The sequence below is a fragment of the Typopeltis vanoorti genome, chromosome 12 (assembly GCF_054136105.1).
Source record: "Typopeltis vanoorti isolate ZY-2024b chromosome 12, IOZ_Tvanoo_1.0, whole genome shotgun sequence".
NCBI lineage: Eukaryota > Metazoa > Arthropoda > Arachnida > Uropygi > Thelyphonidae > Typopeltis > Typopeltis vanoorti.
The window spans coordinates 38,567,952-38,592,514 of NC_143560.1; the positions used below are offsets into that span (position 1 = coordinate 38,567,952).

The following is a 24,563-nucleotide window of genomic DNA, read 5'->3' on the forward strand; positions in this document are numbered from 1 at the left end:
GTCCTTATAAATTTATTTGCTATATTATTATTACGTTAGTTGCTTCCTGAGTGGAATTCAAACCCAGGGTCTTCCTAGCCAAATTGGAGTATCATTACTGACTTAAGTTAATTAATTTGTGTGTCAGAGATGTGAGGAATAAAATAAAGTCATTTTTTTTAAATCAAATTTAGAAAGATAAGTGTATAATAAACTTAGCATTATCTATCAACATTTGTTCCCTTGCTTTTCCAAATACTTGTTAAATCAGAACTACGATCTTAATGTCTCATAAAAAATAACATTTTGATTGTTGTTATACTTCCATCCTGATATGTACCAGTTTTTTCACTTTATCATGCAAAAATCAATTTTCACATATCTGTTGAAAAAGCATATCAGTTTAAGTTCTTGAATTGTTTTGTTGGTTGCATTAATTGAATTTTAGATCAAGCTTGTCTTTACCCAAAACAAATATGCCTTTTCACACTAATCCTTTGTTCATCTGAACTATCTGAGAAATCCCCCTAGTACAACCTTTGTAATTTTTCAGGCCTTTACATATGATTGAATAATAGATCCAGAGCTGATATAATCATTAGTTCATTAATGATTGACACTGTTTGCTGTTGAAATTTTGATACATCTATATTTTTCTTTTATCAACCCGATGTGCTTTGACAGTTTCAACCCATTAATACATAATTTCTTATGTGCTTTTTGCCATACTATGCCATTGTGTTTATGTAATTTTGAAGCCTTTCTTATGAAAGAACATTGTTTGCTAATAGTGTTGTTGCAAACTGGAAGTGACTTGTTTTATCCTTGAGACATAATGTCACCAACAACTCAGTAAACACATTTGGACTTGTTTAAATTATGTAATAAGTTGTGACCTCAAGCACATTCTGATATAAGGTATTATTCTCATATGCAAATTGATTTTTTTTTTAAAAATTTCATCTTGTATTTGAAAATTCATTTAATCCTCTAAGGATAAAAACTTCTAATTAAACATGATACCTTAACAATGACCTTTCTTGCCATATTTTCTGGTATTACTGTAATTGTTAGTAGTCTTTTTAAATATATTTCAATACATTAAGTCTCACTAATTACACCTTCTCACCTGGTCTAAAAGTATATATAATTGTAGCTCTCTAACTGAAAAATAGATTATAATCTCAAATCTATAAAAAATGAAACAATATAAACTTTTCTTAACTTCACATTGTTTGATATTGTGCAAGCAATTCTCCCCCCCCCATCATGAATGCTTTAAAACCCAACTGATTAAACATTTAAAGATTTTTAACCATGTTTAAAATAACTGAGGTAAGTAATCCCATAGGGCTTTTGATTACTCTGTTTCTTCTTAACTAGCAGACAGTAAGTCTCGACTCATTCATTACAGTAGTTGAATTTGTCTCTGCTTTTGATTTTAGACTTACAGGTGATGAGAGTATAGCAAACTGCTGCCATCACATTCCTAATTGTTATTACTAATTGATATTACTGTGTGCCATTTTTGTGAATTGCAGAATTTAATTAAAACTGAGTTACTGGGAGGGAATAAAACTTGCTTACTTGCACCAAACATAGACTAACTTGGGAAGGCTGAAAAAGGCCTAAGAAAATTTTTCTCTTCAGTGGCAAGAATCAAACCTATAATGGTCTTTCTTTTACAGATTTAGTATTATGGAAGTTTGAACCTTTGTTATACTATATTTTGAAGAGTTTTTACAAGATTAATTCAGAGGAAATTTTTCAAAACAGGTGTGGTGGTGGGAGAACTAGTGGTCATCCATGGAACCTGAGTAAGAGTGTAGTTGGCAAGAGTGTTAGAACTAGATTTTTTGCTTGGAGAGCGGTGAATGAGTGGAATAGGTTGCCAGAGTCAGCTGTGGGTGCCACGACTGTGAATGAGTTCAAGTATGATATATATACTATGAAAATGCTCAATAGTTCTTGACATGATGTTTAGGGCCTCCCTTGATGAGTATAAGGATTTGGGTTAATATAGTGTAATATCGCTAATTTCACAGTGCATGAGGAAACAAATGAATGTAAATCATGTGAAGTTCTTTTGATTAGTTATTTTTAAATTTTCAATTAAAATATAAATTTATATTTACAATACATTTTATAATTTGTATAATTGCACATGAAAGAAATTGAATACCTGAGTTAATTATACTTTGGCAGTGGTAAGTTGGCTGATGCTATAGCTTACAAATTTTGGAACATGCTGAAATGTGATTCCTCACATATCTTTGATAAACAGTGAAATTTGCTTTTAAAATTTGGGTTATTTTAAAGGTATTTTAATATATGTATTTTTAACTGAATAGATTAGAAACTTATTTGTATCAAAATTGGGTAATATTGCACTCTAAACTATCATGAAAATGATATCAGCATTTAGCAGCATTGAAATCTGATAGCATGTATTGTCAGTGATGGACTTTTGAAAAATAAACATTGTTTCTGGCTTACAAGTGAGCATTTGCATAGTGCTGTGTTGTTGTGTATTTCTGCCAGTTAGCCAGGTTCATCAGAAATCCCAAGTTAGGTTTCTTTAATATTTTGAAGTCCAGTATCATTCTTTTTTTAGTTTGTCTTGAAAAATTTTTACAATATATTAGTATTAAAATTACAAAAGTGTAAAAGAGTAAGAATTACTCTTTTTATAGCCAATGCAATTTTTAAGATGTAAGAAATATTATTCAATAATAAATAACAATGAACCTAATGAATATTTGTATTTAATAAACTTAAACTTACCAGTGTGCTTATTGTACATTTGTACAATACAGACAACCCCCTCCAATTTGCCAACACACTTGACCTCTTCCTAACAAGCTCTCCTTCCTGGTATACTGTGGTAGTTGGTTCTCCTCTTGGAAACTTGGACTACAACCTCATACATCTCTTTTGCTACAGAACAACCAAAGGAACACAAGGGTGCCATCTGGGAGGACCTCTGTGACTTCTATTTCTCCTTCCCATGGTCACAACTGCTTCAGTTCTTCTGATCCAAACACCTGCTCAAGCAAAATAACAGAAATTATCCTCACAGGAATGAAGGCTTTCATTCCTTATTCCACTTCAAATTCTCAGCCACCATCCAAGCCTTGGTTCTCAAAAAAGTGTGCCAATGCTGTAAAAGCAGAAACCTCTGCTTACCACAATTGGCTCAAGACCAAAACTCCAGCTACCCTCTCTGCCTATATTTGCAGCTCGCAAAGGCTGCAAAAGAGTCATCACCAAGTCCAAGTCAGACTTTGAGAGGGCCAAATGCTGCAAACTTGCCTCTTGCTGAAATGGCAGTCGCTCCTTCTGGTCCCTTTCAAGGCCATTGGGCACAACTTCTGCCCACCCAGATTTCCACCTCTCACATCCCAATGGTGCTGTAGTCACCTCACCAAAAGACAAGGCAAATTTACTGGCATCACTCTTCTCTTCCAATCCCTGCATTTGATGACTTGGAAAAAGTTCCCTCCACTCCACAAAGAACGGCTTTCTTCATGTCTTCCATAGTCTTCCGACAAAAAGAAATCCAAAGAATCCTTAATAACCTGAATACAAACAAAGCATCTGGTCCTGATCCTGATATTATCCCACCTACTGTGCTAAAAAAAACTGTGCCCCAGAACTAACACCTATCCTGAGAGCTCTGAGACCTAACAAAGAGCTCACATCCCTCTCCCTTACCTTCAGTGATACTGAAATATCCAAACATGATCAGATTTCTCTTCTTGGACTGACCTGCACCTCTTATCTGTCCTGGCACAACCATATTTCAACTATAGCTTCTCAGCCGCCAAAAAACTTAGTGTACTTTTTTGCACAAAACACTACTTCACATGTTCACTTCTGCTAACTCTATACAAAGCCCAAATCCACCCAGCCATAGAATATTGCTCTCATATTTGGGTTGGTGCACCAAAATCCTCTCTAAGATTGCTTGATTCTATTCAGAAGAAGGCAGTCTGGTTAATTAATGATCCCTCCCTCACAAACCAAACCCACTTCAATCCATCTCTCACATACGTTTCTGCCTTTCTTCTACAGATAATTTCATAGATAGTGCTCTGCTGGATTGGCAACTATTATTCTTCTATTCTCCTGCAAAATCATTAAAACAACAGCCATTGCTGACCAACATCCTTTTGCAGTCCATCTTGGAACTCACCGAACCAACTTCACTGCCTCCTCTTTCATTCCATCTACTTCTGTCCTTTGGAACAGTCTCCCACACTCTGCCTTCCAAAGATTACAACCCTCATCTGTTTAAGCAAAATGTGAACAGACTCCTCCTCTCTTCTATTCCTCTTGCCCACACACACACGGCACTGATATGTTATAAGTTTTCTCCTCTCGTGTGTAGATCAGAGATAAAATAATAATTAAAAAAATGCTCTCCCCCCCCCCTTTTTTTTTTGTATGCTTCTTTTTTGGTCCTTTTTGAAGCTGGGTAAATCTTGTTTGTACATGCATTAAAAAATGATTGCTGATCCCTGTTCTGCACTGTTCTGAAATTAACATTTTATTATAGAAAATGTGTAATGTATTGGAAAAAAAATTTCATTGCAGTGTAAAAGAACTAAAAGGATTTTTTAGTCATTACTTAAAGCGATCCAGCTATATGTTACTCATTTAAACTTATTATCGAGAATTCTATGGCTTTTTTTATGATTAATCCAGATATGCAAATTAACATTTTCTGCTCTGATGTTGGTCTTAGTAAAAATAGCCTTTTATGAGCAATTAAATGCTATCAAAATATTTCCCATGTTGGAGATAAAATTTTATGTTGTGGTGTGCACTGTTTTCCTTTTTTTAAAAAATTTATTATTATTTTTTTTTTTTTATTCTAATGAAAATTCCATTGGTCAAGTCTATACCTGCATTCTTTTGCAGTATGTCTTTTTTTTTCCATAGGTGTAAAGCCACCTCTGATTATCATTAAAATGCCTTTTGTTTTAATAGAGATTTTCTCCATAGTAAAGTGTACTACCAGAATGACAGGATTTGGAAATGAATACAATATCCAAGGATGTTAAATTGAATATGTCTGGGACATATGTACATTATTACATGCTTTGTAATATAACGGCTTGCTGACATCACATATTTTATATTCTCCTTTCCATTATTGATAAAATGAAGACTCAGAAGTTAATAACTATGAATAATGTCACCATTTAGGTTTGACATTCAATAAGCTTTTATGTAACCATTATTAGATATACCATAACATTTATATATTCCGGCCTGGTTGGCCGAGTGATAAGTGTATCTGCTTTCCAACCAACAAGCTGCAGGTTCAAATCCTGCCACTGGCATGGATTTTTGTTGTTATCTTTTAGTGAGATATGAATTTCATTGCCCCATACTGGAGAGCTGAAAGCTTGAAAAAGTTTCAGCTTTGTTTTGTAGAACAAGATTTCTCGACTGTGTAAAAAATTAAAATAAAAATTATTTAAAAAAAAAAAGAAGAAAAAAAATCTTTAGCTCATCCACCGTTGTAATGTACTATAAGTCTACAACCTTTTGTGGGTTGTAGACTGACAACCTTTGTATTTCATTCAGAAATTCATCATTATATTGATAAGTGTCTCTGTTTAAACAATGTATTTCCATTCAGTATATTAACTATGGAATCAGGGCTATTTGTGCTTCTTATATCTTCTCCCATGCTTCTTCACATGATTAACTAAGTCATTATTATCATATGGATATCTCCATGGAGTCAGAAAGCTCATCATGGGAGACCTACACTAACCTTTGAAATATTAAAAAACAATGGGCATTGTATTCAGTAGCATGCTATTGGATATAGTATTTCTGAATGCAGTATTGCTGATCTACTGTGAAGTACATTTTCTGTGATGGCTTAATGGATTTTTGCAACACATTAGGCAAAGAAGTAAACATTTCTTAACCGATATTTTGTTGCTGTTACTGAGGGTTCTCAAGGTGAGCAGTCACAATGCATTAATTTGTAAATATATAAATCATATACTGATTCCCAAAAGATTTCGCTTTTGAATCAGCATTTTATTTTATTTTATTTCATGCTGATACTTAAGGAACACGTGATCTGCTAACTCACGTTTCCCACATTGATTCATAATTCTGTAACTTCACTGTTTTTTTACTGCTGATCTTGCAGATTATCCTCAGTTCACAGTCAGCATTCCTGGTATGACAGTGGCTAGATTAGAGAGACAATCTCTCCCTCTTCCAAAAGTAATATGTATAAGCCAGGGGTCGGGGAACTTTTTTACCTATTACCCCATTACGCCGATGTTACTCCCTTGATTTGAAAGGGAGAAAATCATAGATTATTTAAATTCAAAAGGTTTATTGAATCTATTTATATGGAGAATACAATTATAAATATAAAAAGTTTAAAATAAATGCGATAAAATAAATTAATATCCTCATTATGAAACAAAAGGATTTCTTTGAAAACCTTTTCACTTGAGGTTTTGGAGAAATGATGTTTCATTTTTGATACAATAACATCAAAATTGGGGCATTTTGATGTCAGAGCAATTTGGATACTATCTCTGGGGTCCAATTAATTTCTCTGCTTTGTTTTCATGTTCATTAGAGTGGAAAATCCTTGTTCGCAAAGTAGATTGTTGCAAAAGGCAGCAACTTTTTGACTACCTCCTCATGTGCAATTTTGAAAGCCTTTGCAGCTATTGACATCCAAAAATATGACAGATTCTGCTTTGTTTTCAAATTCAATACATGCTTCACTATTGGATCAAAGTTCAAGAAGTGTCTCTGCCAACCCTTGCTCTTTTGGTAAATCAGCAATTTCACATTTAAAGGGATCTACAACCCAACTGACAGTATGTGAATCAAGATCTGGAAAGTAATCAGAGAACACCGCTCTTTGAGTTTGTTAAGATGCCTTATAACTGTATCCTTGATGTCGTCAAAAGTAATATTTTCACAATCTTCCAAAAACAAAGCTAACTTTGAAAAGGCAGCTATCTTGTTTTGTTCTGTTTTCTGTCTCCAATATAAAAGCTTTGATCCAAACGCTGAAATCTTTTCTCTGGCTGAAATTATATTGATGTTTTTTCCTTGCAGTTCTTTGTTCAATGCATTCACATACCCAAAAATATCAGCTAAATATGCGAGCTGTGCAACCCACGAGGAGTTTGTAAACTTATCTGCAAGAACATGCTTTTGATCAACCATGAAAATTTCAAGTTCAGTTTTGAGAGCCCACACTCAGTTCAGAACATTTCCACATGAGAGCCACCTCACTTCTGTATGATAAAGTAGGTCTGTATATTCAGCCTCACCATCTTTACATAATTCACGAAATAGTCGTGTGTTTAGTGCATGTCCTTTGTCAACCTTGATAACATCATGTATGACGTCTTCCAGTGCAGGTTCCAAATGTTTCGCAAGCAGTGCCTGGCGATGGATCATACAGTGGTTAACTTCAGTTTTTGGATTATTCTCTCTTGCCAAAGCCGAAAAACCACTTACATGACCCAACATAGCTGGAGCTTCATCAACAGATACAGCAATGCAGTCTTCCCACTTTAAATTATCGTTATTAAAGTATTTATTAACTTTATTGAAGACATCAATTCCACGAGATCGCAACTCGAGAGGAAACAAAACAATTCCTCATCAAGCTGAATAGCAAAGCATTTACTCTCTTTTATTGAAGAAATAACTTGTTCCCTCGCATTTTCTGCTAAAATAGAAATTCTTTCTTTCACAGCTTTTGCAGACAAGGGCACTGAATTATTTTCATGGCTTCTTTCTGACCACACATAATCTCTGCCATTTTCAAAGCTGCTGGTTTAACCAATTCCTCGCCAATAGTATATGGTTTCTTGTTTTGGGCAATCAACCAAGCCACTTCAAAGTTAGCCTTTGAAGCTGAACGTTGATCGAATGTACCTCTCAAGTTGCTATCCATTCTTTGTCTTTTGACAGACATTTCCAAATTTACAAAGTATTCCTGCGGTTTGGAAGACAGATGGTGCAAATTATCCAAGTGTTTCTTCAATTGACTCTTTTTGAAAGATTCTGCAGTCAGTACTTTCAAACAGACAACACACTGTGGTTTCATTATTCCTTTGTCTTCTATTTGTGTAAACCCATAATTGAGGAACTCTTCCTGGTATATTCTTTTTATAGTTGATGTCATTTGAAGGGTAAAAAAGACAGTGATTGAATTTAAGTTTTTTAAAGTTCATTTAAATTTACAATAATTTAATTGGTAAACGTGGCACTAAGAAATGTTCTCAAGATGAAGGCGGTATTTAATTATTTTATTGACCATCGAAAATTAATCGAGCAAGGAGAAAATATATTAATTAAATTATCAAACTAACATAAAACTAAAATATGGTTAATAAATGAAAATCTTACACTTAAAATAGAACTATTGAAATAAATTAAATAAGTACTTAAATCGACTTAAACAAAGCAAAAACATGTCAAAAAATAAGGTTAAGGTGGGTATTAGCCACTTGACAACGCCTTAGCAAACAAATTGTTTGGAATTCAACATGGTGTGATGTCTCCTAAACACGTATATTACATTGGCCAGATGCAGTGTTGCCAGAAGAAAAATTTCTGTCGTAACAAGGAACGCACTTTTTATATAATTTTATTTGTCTATTGAGTCCTCATTACTTCCAAGAATTTCATTTTTACCCCGCTTGGGGTAATTTACCCTGGTTCGCTGACCCCTGGTATAAACCAACACAATGTTCTAAATACAAGTGTGGGAAAAACATCTTATAGGAAGCAAAATTGTTTTTGAATGATTTGTAGTTTTTTCTGATTTCATATGTGAAAGTATCTTTTTTTAGGAAGGACATAAGTACTACTTAAATTATTGTGCTGACTTTTTTTTTTTAAATCTTATTACTTGTTACGAGTTTCAACAATGAAAATTTGAATATTGTATTATTTTTGACTAACACTATGTTCACATTCTGCGTTAGTCAAAAATGTGAAAGTATCATTCACAGATAATTTAATTAACATTTTAATGTAAATTTAGAAAACTGATTTTCAGAAATGGAATTTTAAAGTTTGTTCAATTACTGTAAGTGATTCAGCTTCAGTCCTTATGAAGATATTTTATTTAAAAACATTGGGAATTCATGATATAAACTATTTCCTCCTTCACACTTGGACTTTTTTCTTAAGTTGACCATTAAAGAAAATTCACAGATATGGTGAAGAAATATATTCCTTGACTGTCTTGATGCCAATCTTTTTTTTTTTCATAAATGGATACATTGTCCTGAAAATAAGTTTAGAGAAAGAGATGTTCTTATACCAGCATCTTTGTTTGTATGCTTTTCATTTGTTAATGTTGGATTTTAAAACATTGTTATTTAATGAATGGCTTTGTTATATACTTTGGGACCTATTTTCTAAAGAATTTAACTGATGCATTTGTTTGCAGAAATTTGATTGTCATTTTAAAATCAGAAATGTCAGGTTAAGATTATAAGTGAGTTGATTTTTTAAAGAAGGGGAATCAATGTGACATTGAACTCTATGCACATTTCAAATGAAAGAAGAGCTGTACACTCTTTTCCTTTTTTTTATTTTTTTAAAATTAATTGAAACTAAACACATTTTAATTATCTGTCTCAGTGATTTTGAAAAAATAAAATATAATAAATGCCACTTAAAAATTTAATAAGTGTTTCTCTGTTTAAACAATGTATTTCCATTCAGTATATTAACTGTTGAATCATCAGGGCTATTTGTACTTGTTATAGTATTTTCTTCCATGCTTCTTCACTGATTAACTAATTCATTATTATTATTATATGGATATCTCTATGGAGTCAGAAAGCTCATCATGGGAGACCTACACTAACCTTTACACACACAGTTACATGTCATACCTTTCCTTGAAACTCATTCACTGTCAGGGCACTCACAACTACTTCTGATCCATTCCACTCAGTCACTACTCTCCAATCAAAATATGTAGTCTACACATCCCTACTAACCACACTCTAATGCAACTTCCAGGGATGATCCCTTAGTTTTCTTTCTATTCATCATGTATTGAAAATTTTATTTTGTGTCAATCTTATAGAATCCCTTTAATAAGTTAGGATTTTTTGTTATGTCCCCTCTTTTCTGCCTATCATTTAAACTTGCTTTATTACTGTGACTTGATATTTTATTAGCATCTGAACTTTGTCATTAACTACTGTTAATAAAAACAGTTAATGCTGACAAAGACAAATAAGAACAAATTATAAGTAAACAAATGACAGTTTCCATTGATTTCCTTTTGTATGTTCTAGTCCATATAGAGTAGAAATGATATAAATCAATGGATTTGTTAACTGTGTTACTGTTCTCATTATGCAGTTCTGCAGACAATACAGAATCAGTGAGTCTCCACATTTGGCATTTTACTCAATCCTGAATTTTTTTGGGGGGGGATCAGTTCTGCTTTTTTATGATATTACACTTCACCAGAACAAAATATAATAAAGATACAGTACTTATTAACTGCTTGTATTCTTTGGATTTCAAACCAGTATCTTAAGAGCACAACTACTTGTTACAATTGGTTTTTAGTGAAAAATATATAGGGTATCTCTAGTCATGAACAAAGATTTAGATTTATTACCTTTATCAAAAGGAGAGTTATTGCTTTTCTAATGATACTTATACTAATGCATTAAATATTAACATAAAATCCTAGTTAGTGATTGGGTTGTTTTACTGCATTTTGGTTTATATTTGAAATTATGTGTGAAATTATTATTATTATTCGTGACACCTCCAAGGAGTCTGAAGACTCGTCGCAGGAGGACACCAACTGTACATATATAAATATTTATCAGTGAACATGATTAACAGCACAGCGCCTTTCAGAGATGAAAGAAACAATGCAGTTGTATATGATTGCGACATTGCACCTTTAACCTCTGAAATCACTGCATAGAGTTTGATGGAGCTTGGTATAGATGATTCTTATTGAAATTTAATTTAGATGCTGATGGGGTGATTGTAATTTAATATTTTTTATTTAAATTAAATTTTTTATATAAAGCTCATTTATATTATATTCAGATGTTATTCAACTTCATTGATGAATGTGGCAGAAACTATTTATTCTGAACTGGTTTGCCGAATGGTTAGTGTATCTAGCCAAAATGCTGCAGGTTTGAATCCCACTGTGGGCGTGGATATTTGTGATTCTGTGAAAATACTAGTGGTGGTGGTGGCAGCCAGTAGATGACATTGGTGTAGATGATGGTAGTAGTTGCAGTTCGCTGTAGTTGGTGGATTTCAGTTGTGGAGTGGGTGCCATCCCTCGATGAGTCTTTGGACTCCTTGGAGGTGTCACGTAATAATAATAATAATTCTCTGAAACTGTGATATTTACATGACTGTAATTTGAAAAATTTTTTCACATCTTTTGCTATTAAAGTAAATTATTCAAGATTTTCAAAGTAAAGACTTCTTACTATATAGTAGAGCTGCCATCCAAAGTCATTCTATGATCCTATAGATTTGTTATAGCAAGAATCCACTGTATAAATGTTGTTTTAGATCTTTTTTTGAGTTAATATCAAAACAGGTGAATTCTATGTGATTTTGTATGTCAGGATTCTTTGCAATAAGTATGATAATATATAAGCTTGGCTAAGTATTGTTCAATGAAAAAACTGAACAGTGAAAAATTGTTAAAAATTAAAAAAATTGTCAATTAGAAAAAAAAAAAAAAAAGAAGTATTTTGTAAAATGAATACAAACAGCTAAACTAAACTTCCAAGTATCTCCATATTTTACTACATTTACAATAAAACAAGAAAGTTTTAAATAAAGTTAAATATGAACTTTCAAAAAATTTTTAAAAGTGCATATTCATCTTGAAGAAAGCACAATCCCATCACACCAGCACTTCATTTTCCATGGTATCATTGGTATATTACCTTGATGCTCTTGTGGAACTGTTCACTCAGCACTAAGGTTTCAGTCAAGAAATCCAATTGAGAAAGGGAAAAGTGAATCATCAGCAGCATCCTGGTCCCTGTGTTGTGGTACTTTGTCGATAACTAGTTCTTTATAATTTTCAACTTCATTGCTCACCTTTCAGTAATCATATCTGAATGATATTTAGGCTTCTAGTTTATTTTAGTGAGACTTTTCCAATTCATTTTATAATACATACCTAATTTGAGGGACTTATTAAAGTATCTTCCTTAAGTTAAAATTTTTGAAGTTTTTGGAAATCTTGCGCTATGCTGGAAACACCTTCAATCCTAAGAAATATTTCTTAGGATTGAAGGTGTTTCTCTTTCCCCCTCTCCATGCAGAATGTTTTTTGGCAAGGCCGTATTTTCTTGACAATGTTCAGTTGTTGGTTTGCTATCTCATAAGTGCAAAATGCAGTGAAAATTCTCCTTGCATATCCAGAAGTAATGCTGTTACTTTTAAATCGCTGCAAATATTCTGGTAGTAGTTTAAACATATAAAATAGATTTTATGCATTTGGAGTGTGGGGGGTGGGGAAGAAATCCCCAAACTAATGTTTTACTGTTGAATAATATAAGAGCAGTTCAGATCTAAGAAAATGACTTGATTTCATCTCATGATGGTGACTTCCAATCCGCATTGGATGCAGAAAATTCATCATCTGGTACTAAAAGATTGAAAGAGTGAGGCACTGTGATAGATTCTAAGTTTGGTTATGATATCAAATATGTTTTTCATAGCAAATTAATATATATATATATTAAACTGAAATAACAATCTGCTGTGTGGTCTTTGTGTTCTCTCTAATCACTGACACCTTAGACCAGCCTTTTCCCTGAATCTGTTGAACCAAATTAACTTTATTAGATGTGGAGCAATGAGGTTTTGTAAAAATGAGAAAATAATTTTGTATTTTATTTCAGCTCTCTGTTTCACACTCAAAGTAGTAAAGATCTCTTATAACATGAGGAATTCTGGTGGTAAAGCTTATACATTGACTATTCATAGCTGTAGACTAATATATTAACTAAAATATATGAGGGAAGTTGTGCTGCTGCTGCTGTTAAACACTTGTAAATGTACCATCCATCTACACATACAAACAGAAGCAGTCTGTATGTAGATATTTTATATCTAAATATGATAAAATAAAATAAAAAATAATTCAAACACACCTTAAGTGCAAATTCAGAGAGTGAGTTTGTCTTATAGAAATCCTTAATGTAACACAGGTTTGAATGTGTTCAAAAAGTAAAAATAGCCAAACTTATTAGAAAATGGAACTGCTGTTTCTCCAACTGGAGAAATGATTAGTATAAAATTTTTAATTTATATTAAGAATAATTAGAAAGACATCCTGGTTATATATTTTTAGAAGGTTGGAAATGACAAAATATTCTGAGCCAAACTTGATTGAGCTTGAGAACATATAATATGAGAAAGGTGTTGAAAAATGAAGCATAAATAAAATCATTAAACAAGGAAAATAATGAATTAAATGGACTAGAGATTTTAAAAAGTGAAAATATGGAAGCTAAAAAATTCTTTAAAAAAAACAAGCATAAAACTAGTGAAGTGATTACTTTAGTATTAGTTTATACAGGACCAGCAACATGATGGTAGCGCTGGCTGTTTCATGAAAATTGTTATTGAATAATACATAGTACAAAACTGACTGCATTGCTACATGGTTTGAGAGTAATGGGAAGTTTGTGTAGGTTGAGATTAATGGGAGTAATTTATTTGTTTAATTGACAAGAGGGTAATAAGATCCAGACCCAGAGGATAATAAGACCCATAAGATGTTAGATAGTCTTTTTGTATAACATCTTGATTGGTTCTTATTACTAGAGATTTAGTTTTATTATCTTGGAAATCAAAGATGATTTTTCAATTTCAGAGGTGTTTAGATTGTATGTGCAATGATATTTCAGTAGTGGGAGTTTTGTTGATATTATTGATGTATTTTTGTTTGCATTTCTTTTTAGTAGTGGAATGTAAATGTTCTGTGTCATTTCAAACATCTTTATACTAAAATTTTAACATTATTACTCAAAAGTCAAAAGTAAAGTTTTTATTTATTATTGTCTCTTACTTGAAATATGACTGTATCAGCAAATTATTGTTGTAGATATTTTAGATTGTAGAATTAAAATTATTCAAAGAATTTTTTTAAAAAAAAGGGGCATTAGGATTAAAATAGTCAATTCTTACTTTAACAGACCACTGAAAAATCAAGGTCAAAGGTTACCAACCATTTTAAACAAAATTTGCTATAGAAAGTTATTCTTATAGCCACTGTTGATTCACTTCAGTTGATTTGGCTGTTAATTCTTGAACATAATGGTCTAGAATATTAAATGCTTGAATATTTTTGGTTAGTAAAGATTTGTTTAAAAGAGTTTGCTGTTTTTTTAATTGAAATCCCTTGATTTAATCCACCTTAAGAAATCAAACTTGCCTTCTAGTATTTGAAGCACTGCTAAATAAATACTGTCCATGTCTCAATAATTCAGGGTACAATAACTGGTGGTCACTTACCACTCAGTCCATGCAAACATTTCATGCAACAATAACCACTCAGCCTCCAAAGTCCAACACCAAGATGTACAAGATAGTTATTGGTCCTGTATAATCTGGTCATTTTATAAAAAAAAAAGAAAAAAAAAACAGAAAAAGATTTTTGCATATTGTAATGAAAAAGTAATAAAAGGCAATTTTCAAAAGTTGATGTAGCAGTTTACTTGTTAGCAGTTGTGTTCAATTTTTCATAATTTTGCAGTTATGTAAGTTTTCATTACACAGTGTAGCAGTTTAACACATAATACATTAAACATGCATGGATTTTGTTTCCTGACATAACAGTGAAAATTTATTGCACATATCTTCACTATGAAAGGACAGAAGACGAAATATATGTAAAATTCTATTTTTATGTTTTCAACTTCTGCAGTGGGTTAATGTGCAAAGTTATATGGCAGTAATTGGATAAGTGATAATTATGAAACATCTCTTAATGTTAATAACACTGTGTTCCAAAAGAAATACAACCCATTGAAGGAAAAAGGAGAACCAGTATTGTTTATTTAATCGAATGTTTTTGTTTATGGGAGATTTTTTTAAACTGCTTTGAGTGAAATACAACTATTTTTTCCCTAACAGTAATATTCATTTGTTTTATATTACAAAAATTTAAAAAAAAAAAAAATGTGCTTATTTAAAATATTGTTCTTCAATCAAGAATATTCCTTGCAAACTTACATTAGAAGGAAAAATTATGAACCCCATCCCGTCCTATTCAGGAGGTTGACTACCATGATATGACTCATGGTTAACTAAGGGTGTAATGACGTGTGGTGAGGACCCTATCTCTTCCATATTGTCATAAGTATTCATAGCTGTAAATCTGTGCGTGTTCACGAAGCCAGTTTCCGAGGGGTGAAAAAACCCTCTGCCTTGATGTGAGACCAGCTCGCCTTTAGTCGAAAGAGACCAGATAAAGGTTCCTCTCATAGATGGGAATTGAACCTAACCTTTCTGACCAAAGGGCTTCATCTATAACGACTGAAGCCAACAATCTCTGCGAAGCCAACAAACAAAAATTGAAAGAGAAATAATATGCATTGGAGGACTTCCAGACAAGTCCTCCATAATATTTAAACTTATATAAGAAATCTAAGAGCAGGAATGTCGCAAGATGCATAAAGGTGGGAGTATGTTTTTAATGTTTATCTTTCCATTATGAATAAATGATCTTGCAGAGATTTTTGTGAAGCTTGATCTCCAAATGCGAACTAATTTAAACAATTTAAAACCATGTGCCTGTTCATACCCGTAGCAGTTTCTTGGTTAGAGGTATGAGTATTCCCCATAGAAAATAAAATAAATTTAAAAAATATGACATAACAGGTCTGAATTTCTTTCTATGGAGAATTGTAAAACATGTGAGGGAAAGAAGAATATTGCATATTCGTCTTTCCCTCACATGCTGGAAGAATTATGAGTTCAAATTCAGCATACTGGATACATTATATTAGTAGACATTACAACATCTTTTCCATAACAGGATTCATCATGTATATTTTTTTTTTTTACAAAACATACAATTATAGGATTAGGTGTTAATAGTTTATTCATAACTGAGCTTCATGGCATAAACACCAACACAGGGGAAGGAAGAATATTTTATTGAGTTATTGAATATTCTGCTGGATTACAAACCAGCATCTTTAGAGCACAAGTTATAATCCTGGTAAAACACACAACATTTAGATTTTTGTAGAAACATTTCAAATTGGAACTGAAAAGAAATTAATGTCCTATGAAAGCATGTGTAGATTGGATAGAAATGAACTTAATTCAGGGAAGTCAAGCTAAATGTGGCAAATTAATATATCCATACTTTTATGGTTGGGGAGGGTTTCATAACTGATTCTAAAAATAGTCTTTAAGACTTATCTTCTTTCACTACGCATTATTCCTGCTTCTTATGCAGGGTTCGCGTGTTACTTAGATATGATCACTCCGAACTGACCTGTTGCTTAGTCTGCTGCTAGGGGTGATATATTTTTGGCTGTAGAAGCGTATGTTCACTGGGCTGGTTTGCCTGTTTGCAGGATGAAAAACGTCACAAACAGGCAGAAAAAATCCTACTGCCCGTGCCCAAGACCGGCTAACTTGGCTATGGCTGAGGAAGTTCCTCAGATCTTCGACGGGAATCGAACCTGGGACACTCCTTCCCCAGGCATATGGTTGCAAAGCGCAAAGCCACTAGGCTAACCACGTGGACCTCTTTGAGACTTATATAAGTCTAAAATAATATTTTTAGAATTGGCACTAGCTATAAACTATAATCTCACAACCTCAATGAGTATTTACCAAAGATATAATTAAAAGACATTCTAAGATCACAGTTAACTTGATTTCTAATACTTTATTTTATCTGGCTCTCAAGGGATTCAAGTAAAATTCAGTTGCAATTTGAATTGTTTCTGCGACAGGGAGTGTTATTTGTTTTATCACAAGTTGTAATCTGTACTTTGAAGATGCTGGTTTGAAATTCACTAAAATATGTATTAGTAATGAAATCATTTATGTAGTTCATCTGGTGGGTTTATATTGTGAAGAACTTCTTTTTAACAGCACATGCAATGTAATATTACCTCTGCTGAGTTCTTGTTTGTTTTGATTTCTTTAATTCTCCATAATTTTATAAAATGTTCCTTATAAATAGAATAATAATGGTTCATAGCATACAAACTATAAAAACAAAGCTATGTTTCATTAAAGACTGAAAGATTCGCTTTGGTTTGTACAAAGATTCTCATGAGATGAACCAGTTATATCTTGCTGTGCTTTGGAATGACACATGAAGTTAGTTACATTATAAATGGCTAGTGTTTTAACCACCCACTCAGCCTTGATGTAAGTATATACACATCAAAGTTGCCATTGATGTGAAGTGCATATCAAAATTATAATACTGTTGATATTACGTTGAGATATCAAATGTATGAGGAATGATGTTTCATCCATATTGATGTCTGTGTGATTAAGAAAGAATGAAAAAATGCGTAGACAGTATTTTCCCATTTCCTGGGAGTGCTGAATTGTGAAATTCCTCCTTGTGGTGCACTGTGGGTGATGTCTTTGGTGGCCAAACTTTCATGACTTGGGAGCCAAACTTTCATGACTTGGGAGCCAAACCTGCTTTTTTTTTTTTACTGCCCTGCTAATAGGTGTAAATTGAAAGGAAAGTATAACATAAAGAAACGAAGTATACCTTTTCAAAAAGGTTCCAATACTGACCAAACAAGGGCAACTGAATTCACCATATGGATCCTGCAAATTAATATAGAGGGTGTCTCTTGAGCCAAAAGTGAACTACTTGGAAAAATCTGCAGGATAAATAACATCGATGTAATCTCTGTCCAGAAACTACATATTACCAAAGAAGATATTACCACAAGAGCTGAAATCTCTGGCTACAGGACACTGGGTTACATCCTGTCACCAATATATATGGTTCTGCTAACTTGCGAGAGAACGTGAAAAATTGAAAATACTGTCTTTTTCTAATAATAACATCGAGATTATCACAGCAAAGGCAGCTGGCACAACACAACCATAGTGTCAGTTCACAAACCAAATCAACCTTGGTCTCTTTCTGCTCACCAACATTCAGCAGTCTACATAGGAGATCTTAACAGTCAACATTACTCCTGGGGCTATTGTAAAAATGATATCAACAGTACTAAATTGACAGAATGGGCCGAAAGTCTTGCGCTATCACTGATTTTTGATGCAAAGACTGGAACTTTTAAATTGGAAAACCACAAAAAAAAAAAGCCTCAAATCCTGACCTGCTTTGTCACATGCAACACCAAGGAAAGTACTTGAAGACTTCCCGTGATCTCAACATAGATATGTTAGTCACTATTGGAACACAAATCCCGATTATACAATATTTGTAAAGACCAAGATGGAATTTTCACAAAGCTGTGAACAGTACTCTAAACAAACTGGATCTAACATCCGTTGGGTCCAACCTGAAGTCGAAAATTACAAACATTTTGTAGGAGTACTGATAGGTGCTGCAAAACGAGGTATATACCAAGAGGTTTCTGGAACCAGTACACCCCATGCTGGTCTTCTGAAACTTAGAAACTATTCAAAAAATACAAAAAAGATCCAGATTCTGAAATTTAAAAAAGAATTTTAGAAATGTTTAATGAACAACGACGGCAGTAGTGGAAAACCGCAACCGAAAATTTAGACCACCCACTCTAGCTCCGAAAACTTGGAACAGTTTCTAAGCAGCAAATCACGCGGGTCACTCCTAAAATCAACTAGAATCAAGTAAACATCTAATAACGTAAAGATTACTGCATCCTATTCTAAAGAAATTAGGACCAAATGTGTCCGTGTTTATAGAAGTGTCGAACAAAATAACCACCTCTCAATGCCATTCACTGAAAACGAACTGATTCAAGCATTTTAATGACTGAAAAATAAAGCAGCAGGCCTGGATGGTATATAACCTAAGTTCATTAAACATCTTGGAAGTAACTCGTAAGTGGCTTTTGCAGTTTTTCTAGAAAGTGGGACCATCCTGAGGCAAAGTTATAGCCATCCTAAAACCTGGAAAAGAGCCTACTGATGCAACCGACTATCGACTAATATTTTTACTAAGTATTCCCTATAAACGTTTTTAACTATTATTCTAGAATCGAATTTTACTCATTGATTAATGCCATAATACCAAATGAACAAGCTGGATTCAGAGACTCGGAGCTGCTGCGACCATGTATTTGCCCTTACTACACATAGAAGCTGGTTTCCAAAAAGGCTTTAAAACCTCAGTAGCATTCGTAACTCTGTCTGCTGCATACAACACAGTTTGGGTGAATGGACTCATACTGAAATTTACAACTATAATACAAGACCCAAAGATGATTTAAGATTCTAAAGCACATGACTGCCAAATGACATCAAAGTGCAAATTCAAGGTAAGACTGAATGGTAAAATTAGCCCCTGTAAAGTGTACTAAATAATGGGCTACCACAGGGCTCTGTGCTAGCTCCACTCCTCTTTGATTTATACATTAGTGACATGCCACAAACTTCCTCTCGAAAGTTCCTACGTAAACGATCTGGCATTGGCAACAGACTAAACCTGAAGGAGGCCAAGATGCTCAGTTCCGATCTTGAAGTTCTGCACAACTATAACACAAAAATGGCGTCTTTGCCCAAATCCCTCCAGGACTGAAGTTTGCACATTTCACTTGAACAATCATCAAGCTGATAAATGGCTGAAGGTCTCATTCAGAGGAGAGACTTTGAAGCACAACCCCAACTCAAAATATCTTGGCGTCACCTTGAATCGCCCTTTAACCTTCAAGAAACACCTGGAAAATGTCTGCCAAAAGCTAAAAAGTAGGGATAATATCATCAGGAAGCTTGTGTGTTCGGGCGGGGGGGGGGGACCAACGCTTTGTGTTGGGGTCCCACAACTCTTGTGCAGAATACTGTATTCCAGTGTGAACCGAGTCATATCAGCAAGGTCTGTGCAACTTAACGATACCATGAGAATCATCACGGGTTGCATAAAGTCTACACCTATTGAGTAGTTACCAACACACTCTAACATCATACCACCAGACATAAGGAGGAAAGCTGCCACTAATGTGGATAAAATGTATGGGAAATAACAATTTACCCATCCTCGAGGACCTCCAAAGTCTACCACCTATTCACCTAAAGTACTGCTACCCAATCTGGAAAAATCAGCAACACATGCATGTTCTCCTGAAACTGAATAGAAGAATCGCTGGCTTACTTCAATGAAAAATGCACACCTCATTAATGACCCCACAATAGAGACCCCTGGTTTTGACCTGCCCAGATGACAATGGAGCATAAACCATCTGAGGACAGGCCATGCCAGATGTGCTACCATATTGTACAAGTGGAGCCTGCGTCAATCTCCAACATGTGACTGTGATGTTGGTCAACAGACTGTCAATCATATTATTCAAGACTGCCCACTGTGGAGTTTTCAGGGCACATTGACGGATCTGTTCCAAGCTCTCCCAGAGGCAATCCAATAGATCAGAGACAATTTGAACTTAAATTTGTATATTTTTATATACTATATATATACAGGGTGTTCGGGATAAATTTGACAGTTTCGTAAGGAAAAAGAAAATCTTCTTTGTATCTATTAAATTTAATGAATTGACAAAAAAACATTACAGGCAGAGTTAATTACAATACTATCAACAAGATTTACTCAAAATAACCACCATTAGCATCGATCACAGCTTCAATTCTGCTTCGGAACCTCGAACAAGCTGATGCTACAGTCTCCCTGGGAAGGGCCGCAAAAACTGTTTTAATTTTATCCATTAACTGGGCTTTTGTATTACTGGAAGTGCGATTGGTGTCTTTTTCAACTGCGCCCCATACAAAATAATCCATGGGGGTTAAGGTCTGGGGAGTTTGGAGGCCAAACATTTGGACTGGTGAAGTCGTAGAAATTTTCAGACAACCATTTTTGACTTTTCCCAGAGGTGTGGCAAGGGGCCGAATCCTGCTGCCATACATACGGCCTACCATTGGCTACCCTTGTTATCCAGGGCTTGACTACAGTTAGCAACTCCACGAACAAAGCCCGAATTCCAATGCCAGGGTTCTTCAACACCTGTTCCTGCAGATTTGCGAGGAATTCTGCTGTACGAACGCAATCAGATCGTCTGCTAGGGATCTTTCTTCTTGCTACATCCTCGTAGTCACCATTGCAAGTCTCTAGTTCATGCCTGATTGTTTTTACTGTATTCAGGGAGCATTGGGCAGCAGTCGTAATATCCTTATTTTGATGGCGGGCACGAATCATCATGATACAAGTTATTCTCTTCCATGATTCAGGTGGGTTCCAGCTATCCATCCTTTCTGACATCTTGTATATGAATGAAGAAGGGTCCAAACTTTTAAATGAAGAGAAGTGTGTGTTAATACATGTAACTTACGGAAAAATATAATTAATTATAAATATGTCAAATTTATCCCGAACACCCTGTACATAGTCCGCGCGGTTAGCCTAGTGGCTTTGCGCTTCGCAACCATATGCCTGGGGAAGGAGTGTCCTAGGTTCGATTCTCGTCGGAGACGTGAGGAGCTGAAGGATCTTCCTCAGCCATAGCCAAGTTAGCCGGTCTTGGGCGCGGGCAGTAGGGTTTTTTCCGCCAGTTTATCTGGTGTTTTTCATCCCACAAGCAGGCAAACCGGCCCCGTGAACACACAGGGATACAGCCAAGAATACCTTGAGGCATAGGTGTGACCATTCTATCCTCGTATTTTGGTTACGAAATCCAAGCGTGCTTGGAAGGTTGTGGGCCTTAAAGGCCTGTTAAAGCCATTGGGATAGATAGATATATATACATATATATATATAAAAAGGTTTAATGACTATTACCGAGAGAAAAGATGACAAGATATATTTAACAAGATACTACTAGTTTACTAGTTTCGTTACATGAACATCCTCAGGTATCATAATCAAAGAAGATATAAAAAATTACAGAGACTTAAAATTGTACTAACAGAACAAGTATAAAAACAGTAGCGTGTTTGAAAAAATGCAAGTATTCGTTTGTTTGGAACTCATACTTGCATTTTTTTCAAACACGCTACTGTTTTTTATACTTGTTCTGTTAGTACAATTTTAAGTCTCTGTAATTTTTTATATCTTCTTTGATTATGATACCTGAGGATGTTCATATAACGAAACTAGTAAACTAGTAGTATCTTGTTAAATATATCTTGTCATCTTTTCTCTCGGTAATAGTCATTAAACCTTTTTTTATAATATTCCAACCGAGTAAAAATGAATTTTGAACATATAAAACCATGGTGTACGAAACGCCTTTTGCCTCTGACATGGACCTCATGGCAAGAATCGCCATCGCCTCTGCTAATATCTGGGAAACTCCAGGTATTTTCGATATATATGTGTGTGTATGTATATAGGGTGGTTCAAAATTCCATGTACAAATTTTGAGGGGAGGTAGAGAACACCAAATGAATCATATTCACACAGGAAAGCATGAACCTGAAATTCCACCAAAAGGTGCTAACAGGAAGACACCAAGATACAGAAATAACACAAGGCAGTAAGTTGTATAAAAAGCTATTAGGCGTAACTGAACAGTTCAATGGTAGTTGGATACATAATATGGTTTCACATCAGGTGCACCAAGTTACGGCCATTGAGCACCTGATGCATGCCTGACACCGACGACACATTGATTGCCGTACATTTTCGAAAATACCTGGAGTTTCCAGGATATTAGCAGAGGCGATGGCGATTCTTGCCATGAGGTCCATGTCAGAGGCAAAAGGCGTTTCGTACACCATGGTTTTAAGGGTTCCCCACAAAAAGAAATTAATGCTCGATAAATCAAGTGAGCATGGGGGCCATGTGACGGGTCCACCAAGCCACAAGACCTGTCCAAATAATGATGCACAGAAATGCCAAAATGGGCTGGAACCCCATCGTGTTGAAACCACATCTGCTGATGCACAGTCATTGAAACATTGTTCAGTAAATCCGGCAGAACTTCTTCCAGAAAGGTCCGAATAGGGCCCCGACTGGACTCCCAATACTTTTGGGAGTCCAGTCGGGGTGGTACCAAGTATGGGCCGACTAAACAGTCAGCGACGATACGTGCCCATACATTAATGGCGAAGCGTTGTTGGGTAGCATGTAATCGCACAGCGCATAGGTTCCCTTTTGCTGGTAAATGAAGCTTCATCCATGAACAAAACCCAAGTTGGAAAATCCGGGTCTATGGCACTTTTCTGCAGAAACCACTGTGCGAATTCCACACGTCGAGGATAATCTTCGGCCATCAGTAATGACCCATTGCAGATGAAATGGTTGTAAGGACTCAGAGTGCAAAACGCGCAGTACACTGGATCGAGATGCTGCTATAGCAGAGGCGACGCACGTGTGCTTGTCTCAGGATTATGGTCCATCAAATGCAACACCTCTTCCATGGTGGGATTTCGCGTCGATCGTAGCCGCCCACTATCATGCCTGTGATCCCTGAATGATCCATAGTCACACAAATTCTGATGCAAATACACAAACATTTGGTGATGCGGTACACGTCTGTTTGGGTACCTTTTGCGATACATTCGTACAGCGGCTCATCCATTACCATCAGCTAACCCGTAAACAAAGTGCATGTCTGTCATCTCAGCGTTTGGAGTTTCCGGTCATGCTTTCCTATGTGAATATGGTTGATTTTGATGTTCTCTACCTCCCCTCTTATATAAACTTCAGTGTCGCTATACTCCAATAATGCGAAATTATTGGAGAAAGTCCAAGAAATTGTTGGAAATAAGAGATATCCATGAAAATTCTTGAGAGAAGATTTGGTTTGGTTTATAGTTTATTTGGCACAAAAACTACAAAGGTCACACTGTGCCATACTAAGGTTACAACTATACATAAGCAGTTAAAGAAAATTTTAACCATATGCCTATACATAAGTTAGGTTCCTCAAAGCACCATCTACATAGAAACAGAATTGCTGCAGAGGGTACAGCAACACACAATGTTAAAGGTTATAGTAGTACAAAAATTGGCAACAATACAAGTTAAATAAAATATGTGTACAAGCCAAGGAATGCAGTATCTACATATAGTTAAAATTATAACGTGTTTTTTAAACCATACATAAATAGGCAAAAAGGAATTATTATACAACATACATGAATAAAAATAAAATTTGGCAATGCGGTATCTACATGTAAACAAAATTACAAGAAGGTTACACAAATATACAAGGTGTCCTACAACAATATATCTTCTTCTTCTTTCACTACGCGTTATTCCCGCTTCCTATGCGGGGTCCCAACCGACCCGTCGCCTAGTCTGCCGCTGGGGATGGGTTATATTTTTGGCTGTAGAAGCGTATGTTCAGGGGGCCGATTTGCCTGCTTGCGGGATGAAAAACGCCAGATAAACTGGCGGAAAAAACCCTACTGCCCGCACCCAAGAC

General features: G+C 34.8%; 1 protein-coding gene across 1 annotated transcript; it reads right to left on the reverse strand.

Moving 5' to 3' along the window:
• Positions 1 to 7,735: 7,735 nt before the first annotated feature.
• LOC150100713 (SCAN domain-containing protein 3-like) lies at positions 7,736 to 8,173 on the reverse strand. Its single transcript, XM_090401865.1, has one exon. The coding sequence runs from the start codon at positions 8,171 to 8,173 to the stop codon at positions 7,736 to 7,738; it is 438 nt and encodes a 145-aa protein (XP_090257991.1).
• Between the last annotated feature and the right edge of the window lie 16,390 nt (positions 8,174 to 24,563).

Bases quoted from the DNA above. Each gene is read 5' to 3' on its own strand.
- LOC150100713 (XM_090401865.1), bottom strand. From the start codon at position 8,173: ATGACATCAACTATAAAAAGAATATACCAGGAAGAGTTCCTCAATTAT.